A 9,768-nucleotide genomic window follows, 5' to 3' on the forward strand; every position below is an offset into this window, starting at 1 on the left:
AGAACTTTTAGAAGATTACACACTGACCCGCTCACTTTAATCTTCTGCTTCTGGCCTTTTTCTTGTCCCTTCCATGGAAGGTTGGCTTTTCAGTTATGCTTTATGCGTCTTTCTTTCTTCTACCTTAAAACTCACCTTTTCAAAATTACTTTCTCAATGGCATAGATTTTATTTTTTTCAGATTGTTCTCATCACTTATTTTATTGTATTTTTACTATGTGAATGTTTATTTAGTTATTTTAATTAACTTAATTGTACTGTTTTATGATTTTTATCTTTTAATGTGTTTTTTGACTGTCTGGAAAGGTACAATTAAATGTATTATTATTATTTGTTGCATTTTACGACATGAATGAGGTGATCTTATCTAACCTTTTTATTGAGTCTCACAGGTTTATTTTGATTATTCCATGAATTATTATTATGGTACAACAATTAATAATTATTTCATTATTTACAGTAGCTAACGTTCTTCTGAATACTTTTTTGTGTTTTTTTTTCATTAATATGTTGCCATTTTAAATGAAGTAAAATTTACATTTTATTCCTCCTGTTTAAACTTACAATGAAGGCCAAATAAAATGTCTGATACTCCAAGAAAACTGTGCTGCTCCTTGCTGTTTGGTCAACACTGTAAATCAAAAAATATTCAAGCTTGATATCAAACAATTAAATCACAATGAAATATTCACAGCATATTTTACACGGAGGAATAGTCTACTATAACCTCCCATAGTAAAGTAAAAGTGTTCTCTACTAAAATGCTAATCGGTGTTCATTCTTCTTTAAAGTCATTGTTTCACTCCAGTAGATTACTTCCTCTACAATAAAGAGAAAGTTTTACTGTGGTATAATTGCCAAATAGAGTAGCCCTAACCTAAAATGATGAGTTGTACTTTATGTCTTACTTTTCTAAGATTATACAATTTTAAAATCAATCCACAAATAAAGCTTGTGAGTCAGCAGAGTGATGACTCTGGGGTTCTAAGACTGCTTAAGGAGCCCAACTACGGCTTCCTGGAATGGCTAAGGATGGCAGAGAATGCAGTGGCACAGTACTCCTTCACAATCATTTGAGTGGATATTTTTTGTTTTTCTGTTCTAAGAACAGTTTGAAAATTAATATATTCAAAAATGTGTTTTTTATCTTAGTATGTTATAAATGGCTCTGAGATGGTATGTTGACTTCATGCAGAATTCAACACTAACATTTAAAAGCAGTCGCCAGGCTTGGCAAGCCGGCATCAACTTTAGGTTGCCGAAACTTAAAATGTGATTACCATTTTTGACAGTCTACATTTAGAGTAATTAAGATGCTGCGCCATTATATGCCAGCTAGCTACTGCTTTATAGCAGTTCAATCTAAAATATCTCGTAACAGTGTCAGAATTCCGTCTCTGTGCACACCCATTCCTAATCAAACCTAGAATCCATCCATCCATTTTCCAACCCGCTGAATCTGAATACAGGGTCACGGGGGTCTGCTGGAGCCAATCCCAGCCAACACAGGGCACAAGGCAGGAACCAATCCTGGGCAGGGTGCCAACCCACCGCAGAAACCTAGAATCAGAGTGTGTAATTGAGTTTATTGAACAATTGTTAAAAAACATTTTACTGTTAAAGCGCTACTTAATTAGCAGTTAAAGTTTAAAGTGCAAAATGGTTATTTTTAAGACTTATGGCAAAATGCTATGGAATACATCATTTATTTCAAGTGCAGTGAAACTTTGGAATATAATCTGGCTTTACGTAATACTCTGTACAAATAAATTAAAATATTACTGGCTTTGGTATGCCATCCCCGAAGCCATCAAAATGAAAACTTTTTCATACTTTTGACATAAATCCGCAGATCAAAACCAGCATGCAAAATAAATCTAAAAGCAGACACTTGTGCGTGTCGTTTCTTTCTGATCACCTTCAGTTTTAGGTCCTTTTTTCTAAAATATTCAGCAGCATTTCTCTTACATGTTGATTTATTAAGTCTGAACTAATGATTCTTATTCAAAATTAAAATAACTATTACTACTGAACAATTTTATTGTTTAATTCATTTAATTAACATTGTAGTACTTTGAGGCAACAATCAAAACGTAGCAAACAAATGTGCCTGAAGAACCCTGTTATGTATGTAATGAAACTTTAAATGTCTGGGTGTAAATTAAGTTTGTAGTGCATAATTTCGTCACTTTAGTTCCATCATGGCCGACGTTCTCTTGGTACATGTTACAGGTAGTAAGTATATCCTTCATTTTCACACACGTTAACATACTTCCACACAGCAGCCATTGTGGAGGTTGCAGTTTTTGTACGATTTTTTTCAGCCCTTCACGTTTGTCTCTCTGAGTTAAAGGCGACTCTTAGCATTCCTGTTAGATGCACACGCGGCTCTCACACATTTGCACTGCAGCTGGTCATTACACTTTTTTTATTTGCTTTACTCATATAAAGGAAAGCCAGACAATGTGGTACAGTGCACATAAACTCTGCTTGCATTTTTATTGTAAAACCAACTAGCAATTGACAAGTTATATGCCCATCTGCTGATAACGCATAATGAGCAAAAACTGGCCATTTCGGACCTACTGCCGAGAAATTGGGGCATCACTAAAGCAGTTGACCTTCTTGGTGGTAGCCATGGGTCTCAAAAAGATGGTCAGTGGTTACCTGGCAAGTGTTAATGTTGAGCCTTATTCGTGTTTTGAACTTTTTTCTGAAAAGTCTTTTTTTTTTTTTTTTTGTGAATTCCTTTTCAATTAAGATTGAGGTTATAATTTGTGAAAGCAAGTTTAATGATTGATGACAATAGGCCATTTATTACATTAAAAAAAAAAAGTCACATGCCAGATGTCATCTGCTAACACTGGTGGTGTACAAATAGTGAGTATGTGCAAATGCTTGGTCATCCGTATCAGTGCATGTGTATCACTGTGGGTGAGGATACCAATGGAAAGTGTACACTAGATTGTAGAGCTATGCATGATACAGAATATTTAATAACTATCTTGGGTCACTTTCTACTCCCTCTGCCTCAAAGCTTCCCTCAAAACTCTCCCAGTAATGTCTAATTTGCTAACAGACCTCTCCCCATCCTCTTCATTATGCTGGCAAACCTTCTTTCTAAATATCAAAAATTGCTCTAAAAATACTAATCACCAGCACACACAATTTAAATGTGTTCATAGACTGTACCCTACACCAAAGAGACGTTCCCTAATGAGACTAGAATTAGATTCCCCATGTCATCTTTAGCCTCTTAAAGTTCCCGCCACTTTGCCCCACATGTTCTGGGAATGTACTCTGGCTGTGGCCCTCTGGCACTATGTGGCTGAAAACCTCGCTACAATTCTTTCTTTTGCCATTCCTTTGTGCCCTCAAGCTCCTCCTAGACCTTTCTTCTCTTTCCTCACTTTCCCTTTCTCACTCTCTCTCTCAGTAGAGCCTTTTAATGTCTGCAACATTTGCAGCTAAATTGCTTTTAGCTCTTGTTGGAAATCTCCTGCCCTTGTGTCTCCTGCAATCTGGAGGTCTTCGTTTTATAATCTTATCCTTGATGATCAGAGATGCAGAAAGTTTAAGAACTCTTCTCGCTGTACTGTCCACAACGGGGTTTATGCTGCTTAGTTAATAAAGGGCAGGGTTTGGTTAGCTCCTTGTGGCAGTTTCTTCTGTCTACCTTTTCTCTTTTTTTTTTTTTCTTTTTCCCCCACTGCTCTACTTTGCATGGGTGTGTGTGTGTGTGTGTGTGTGTGTGTGTGTGTCCAGCCAGTTTACACCCATACCCATTGTGTTTAATTACCTGTCATGAGTGTTTTGCGGGGCAGGTGGTCACCAGTTGGGGTTGTTTTGCTTTTGCTCTTTAATAGCCCAAAAATCAGTTGATATGGTTTCCTTTTACTGTATTACTGTTTCATTTGATCAAAACAACACACCATGAGACGGCAAGTGAGTTATTTTATAGTTATATCTACTTTATATGCTTGATCCTATTTAATATGTGTTGATCTTAATCATGAAAAAGCAGAAGCTAACATGTCACTCTTCTCCATTTCACTACACTATATATTTCCTATTAAGTTCATATTCTTGATGCATACCTGCAGGTTACTCAGTGGGTCTGCACCTACTGTATATACAATACAATATGTGAAATGGAGACGCTTCAGGGGGCTGCTGACAAATGGTGCCTGGAGATGCCACCTCTACATGGTGTCAAATCGCAGTCCAGGCTTTTCACGTGTAGCTCCTGGCTGATGGCTCAAGCTGCCCACCTCAATCTAAACTGCTGACTCTTTCAATCTGTTTAGCAAACATTTGACGACTCTCATTTGTATTTTTTGTTTGTCTGATTAACATTAGTTGTTAGGTTTTTTTTTATCTAGGAATTGTTGCTTTTATTTTGTTCTGAGTTCTTTATCTCTAGTTCTTAATTTTGTATGCTTGTGCTGTAACACTTATTTCCTCGTAATCCATCAGACTGATGTTTACTCGATTTATATTGACCTCTTTTGTAAGTCGCTTTGGATGAAAGCGTCTGCTAAACAAATAAATGTAAATGACCCCACTACACTTAAAGAAGCTGGTGATTGAAAAGCGTGTGGCCACCACTGTGTTGCTTTTGTACTGTACCTATTCTGAACTTAGTTTTGCAAACACAGATATATTCATATCCCTGTCACTGGTACTTTGTACAATGAAGCTTTTACTAACATCATTTTGAACATGTTATGAATTGCCAGCAACTTGCTTATACAATATCTTTGAGTTTTGACTAAAACAACAGTTTTGAGAAGAATACGATGTCTGGCATGGTTTGTGAAAGTCTGGCACTTTAAGTACTATAATGTTTAATGAGGTGTCAACAGGGGTGCAGCACAGAACTCTGGGCCCCATGCATACACAGTATCTGTGGGCCCCTTGCTCTCAATCCTTGTCTGTCACATGTCCTTTTCATTGCAGGCTTTGAGCCCCCCGGTGGGCCCTGAGTAATCATTACTCTTTTCCCCCCCACTACGACGCCCGTGGGTGTCAATATCATGTGTTGTAACTTAACAGAACTGAACCGGAGTAAAAAGGCCAGGTACATTTAATGGTTGGAAGTTGTGCTTTGCAAACCAAAATAAAACAAAAGTATTCTGTCTTTCTAGGCTACGAGAAGCTGAAGAAGGTTTTCGGCAGGCAAAAGAAAAAGCGTCCTACAACGTCAGGCCAAAACACGACTCTGGAATAGTAAGTCAGTTACTGTTGGCTTCTCACTCTACCCCTTGCATGAAGATCTCTTCAGCGTCCCCATGTTATTACCAACTAGTTAGTATTGTGCAGCAGGAATGTGCAAGTGAGCAGTTTAAAACTTCGCAGATCTTTTTAAAATCTAACTCTGACCAAAGCCTTGTTTTATTTAAGGCGGTTTTGCATTATTAGAATTGTGCTTCAACTTCTGGGGAAAATTAGGCATTGCGTTCTTCAATAACAGACCAATTTCATCCATGGGTTTTACAGTTTAGAGCAGAGCTTCTCAACGTCAGTCCTGGGGACCCCCTGTAGCTGCAGGTTTTTGTTCCAACCAGCTTCTGTTGGAATCCCGGGATAATTAAATGAACTGTTATTACCCAGATTCTGTGTATTGGGGGAAAAATGCAGAAATTAGAAAACTGCGTTTGGTTTAAAAAAAAAATATATATATATACAGTATTTATATTTATTAAAAAGTACTAGACAGTTATATGGTGTGAAACCCCTAGGGCACATACAGCTGCCGTCACTGACACAGACAGGCAGACACGACTTTGCCACACAACTCACCTTTTATTTGTAATTGGGGAGCGTTTCACCCTGCTCCCCACAGCACAGTACATAAGCACCAGCACACAATACTTGGTCCCTTCTTTCTCTTCTTTTCTTTCTTGGCTGCCTCCACTCCTCTCCCAGCAAGCTCAGTCTTCCTTCTTCCCGACTGTCTGCTTTTATAGAGCACCTGCTGTTCCATGATCACCTTCCGGCTGCGCTTCCGTGTGTGATGGCAGCCCTGCACAGGAGGGCTCAGCCGTTGTCCACACGCCCCCTGGCAGTGGATATGGGCCGCAGCAGAGTTAAGCTTCCCTGCTCCATGGTACTGTAGCAAGCCAGGGGCCTGCCCTCTGTCGTTCCGGGGGAGGTATTGCCCCATGTAAGCTCATTCCCCATGGTCCTTCCCTTATGGAAGTGTCCCGGCCAGCTGCCCATTACAATGGAAATGTGTGAATCACTCCTACACCATTACCAAAATGACCCTTGGCTCTTGGAAAATGTATGGTTCAGCGATGAGTCTATCTTTTATCTCTCTGGTCGGGTTAACCGACACAACTGTCGAATTTGGGGAAAATCAAACCCAGCAGAAATTCTCGAGCATGAACCTTGAATGGTCTCCACGCTCCCCTGACCTTACACCTTGTGACTTTTTTTTGTGGGGCTATATCAAAAGCAAGGTGTATGCCATTAAGCCCCATAACTTGTCACAGCTTGAGGAAAGAATCCACACGGCCTGCAGTGAAGTCGGGAAAGCGATGATGCAAAACATCAGAGAGGATTGCATTCAGAGGTGGCTGAAAGTTGTTGAAAATGGAGCCGCTCGTGTGGAGGTAGACAACTAGTCTTCAAGGCGTTGGAACGTGATGGCAATCCTAGCAAGTAAAACTGCAACAATTCCTTTGTTGGTGCTAGAAATATTAATAAACTCAGTTGTGTAATTTTTAGGACTTTATTAAAAGTGTATAGTGACTTTTGGGACACCCTGTATTTTTTTTTTCTTTTTAACAGTATTTTCATCTTGATGTTCATTCTGTTTTTCTGGGTGTTCTAATTGTTTAATTAATCCATTGTTTGTTTTCTAATTAGTGGATCTAACGCTAAAGTATGATTCAGTGTTTGCCTGGGTGTCCGCTCTGCTTGTTTTTAATTGTCAATAATAAGATACAATGAAGGGAGCAAACAGCACAGGGAAAGTGGGGAAATATAATGAAAGCCACAAAAGAGAGTTAAGCATTTAAATCTATAGAAAAAACAGAAATATTTGTAAATGTCTTATAAATGTAAAAGTCGTGCTGCAGTGCTTTCTGAATGTAGAATATGAGAAGAGACAAAAATACAAGGTAATTACTGTAATTGAGATCAGTGTTAGCAGTTGTTGTCACTGATTATGAATCTGGTTGAAGCAAAAACCTGAAGCCACCGTGGACCCCCCAGACCGACTTTGAGAGCCCCTGGTTTAGAGAGTCTTTGAGTTAGCACATTGCTTTTAGTACTCCTTATTGCCCATTCTAAAGATGGCCATTTTATCATTGACTATGTAGTTCTGTTTTTTTAATATATCTATTTTTCTGATTGTCACACTCATTTTTTTGTTTCTTTTTCAGAAAGCCAAACTGAGCATGAAAATTTAATTTTTTAGAACATTTCAGAAAAACTCAAGTCCTACTTTTGAAGGGCACTGATACCATGAGGAAATGGAAACATTGGCACTTCTCCTTCTTTTGTTTGTTTGTTTGTTTGTTTTGTTACGAATAATGATGTTTTTAACTAGAGAGTTATTAAGATGTCCTAAACCTTTAAAGACAAGAGTCTGACATCTTCAGACAGCCAATGCAGAGTACACAGCAGCGAATGCTGAAGCCAAACTGACGTAGCGATGAGGAGGACTGTGTTCTAACCGATAATTCTTCTTGTTGCTGCTACTTGGGTTCTCTCATCACAGACTCCATGCAACTGACTTCTCTTCGATGCAGATTATACAATTCTTCCTAATGCTAAAGTGATTTAACAGCTTGATTTGCAATGTCATTGGACATTTTAAGCAATATTTATGACTTAGTGGTAGCCAATTCAGATCAAACGCCTCATCCTTGTTAACTGAGTGGTAGATTTTTTTTTTTTTCTTCTTTTTTACTTTACAAAAATGCATGTACAGTAAGTAACAAATGACATATCACAACAGAGGGATGTCAAGGCATCTGTGCTGAAGATTATAAAGATGCATTATTTCCTCAAGTTTATGATGAGTATTAAGAGCGCTGTGATCCTTTCTGTTTTTTAAAGTTGCCACTGTATTTGTTAGGTGGGTGAAGTCGTATCTTTCAAAGGCAGCCTTTCACATTCAGTGTCATGTCGCTCATTTCCTAACTTGCACCGCAGATCGAGGCTCAGGTTTTAGGATTCATTTTGGAATATACTATGTCTCATGGAATTTAACAGTTTTTTTTTTTTTTATGCAGTCTAGTACAGCGCAACAGGAGTCTATGGAGATGCCGAATCTCTAACTTCAGTGCACTTTATTGCTGAAAGGCCTCTGAAGGGTTTCCAAAGCTCATTTGTGATCTCAAGTCAAAAGAGAGAAACATTTCAGTGTGTGTAATATGAGTAGATTCTTGAAAGTGCTTTTCATGTATTATAACATTCTTGTTTATTTTTATGAAGTATTAAGTATCTAATCACATATTGCACAAACGTATGAAATTAACTTCAAAAAATTCTGAGCCTTTTATTTATGAGCTTAAAAAGTTACCTTAAATGAGCTCCAGATAAAATCCCAACATGTCAGCCCTTATTTTAATGATAACCATATCAGTTATTTGATATCCATCAGTACAGAAACGTTCCTCTGAATCACATCATGCCTTTTATTTTTGTCACCGTTGATGAAGGGAATAATTTGTTGGGCACAGTGAAACACACAAAAAAAAATGAAACTATTTCTCTTTGTTTTACAATCCACCTGTCACCTTCCCAACAAGCAGGACATAAAGCTGAGATGTTATTCTATTGACTGCAACAGAAAATATTATTTTGTTGCAAAGAACTGTTTCCTTGCATAGGAATGTATTATCAAACTCTATTTTCTATAAAATATTTTTTTTAATCAAAGTGCTGTTTAAAAAAAAAAATACAGAAATGGATTTAGTAAATAAATTGATAGTCTGGCCAAAATGATGTTTCTTACAATGACGAAGAAAGGTCTGTGTGCTGATTGAGCGAGCCAGAAGAGCTTCACTTGCATTTGCCTGGCTGATTGTTTTTTTTGTTTGTTTTTTTTTTTTTGTTTTCTTCTTTAACAAAAGATGCCTAAAAGATTTTGTATTTGTGATCCCACAAAAGCAGCGCAGTATGCAGGGCGTGGGGTTGTATGTGCTGTACAGTAGACGTGAAGGCTGGGACTGGTGTCCACAGATTCTCTCTCCATGGTGCCCTTTTGTTTTCAGTCAAAGACGGTTTTTGTATGACTTATGTCTTCTGGAAGACCACAGGTAAAATGTATTATTATCTAGCAGTTGTTTGCTGAAATGTTATTTTTAAATGCTGTATGTTCAATGATTTTATTCATGTAATGTAGTATTAATTACATCTTTATGTAACAGATTTAATTTATTTTTATGTAAGTGTAAACTAGCATGTTTTTAGTTTTCAGAACTCATCTGTGCCCCATATGTATTATACTGTATCACTCTAAAGACTTTGCATCATGTGCAATATAAGTGTTTCTAATTGGACTTTTTCAATCCAAATGTGATTTATAAGAAAATAAAATGAGAAATAATATTCTAGCTTTGCCTATCTGAAAAATGTTTAATGAACCTGCGACACATGACGACAAAGAAGCTGACCAACACAGAAAGTGCTCACACATTTTACATTTCGGGGACCGAAAACTAAATCGGTCGATAGCACAGGAGTAGGGGGCTGTTTGGTATTGTACACCTACAGGCCGGTTAATCAGTTCGCCGAGTTCATCAAGTGCTT

General features: G+C 37.7%; 1 protein-coding gene across 3 annotated transcripts in view; it reads left to right on the forward strand.

Annotated features, from left to right (window-relative positions):
* The window catches only part of fmn2b (formin 2b), a 287,893-nt gene extending 278,326 nt beyond the window's left edge, over nucleotides 1-9,567 (forward strand). For all 3 annotated transcript variants that reach the window (XM_039737958.1, XM_039737959.1, XM_039737960.1), the window contains 2 exons: nucleotides 5,148-5,229; nucleotides 7,392-9,567. In XM_039737958.1, the coding sequence (XP_039593892.1) occupies nucleotides 5,148-5,229; nucleotides 7,392-7,418 (109 nt within the window). In that variant the 3' untranslated portion in view covers nucleotides 7,419-9,567. The remainder of the gene's footprint in view (nucleotides 1-5,147; nucleotides 5,230-7,391) is intronic.
* The last annotated feature ends 201 nt before the right edge of the window (nucleotides 9,568-9,768 follow it).

This window comes from Polypterus senegalus, chromosome 16 (genome assembly GCF_016835505.1).
Source record: "Polypterus senegalus isolate Bchr_013 chromosome 16, ASM1683550v1, whole genome shotgun sequence".
Taxonomy (NCBI): Eukaryota; Metazoa; Chordata; class Cladistia; order Polypteriformes; family Polypteridae; genus Polypterus; species Polypterus senegalus.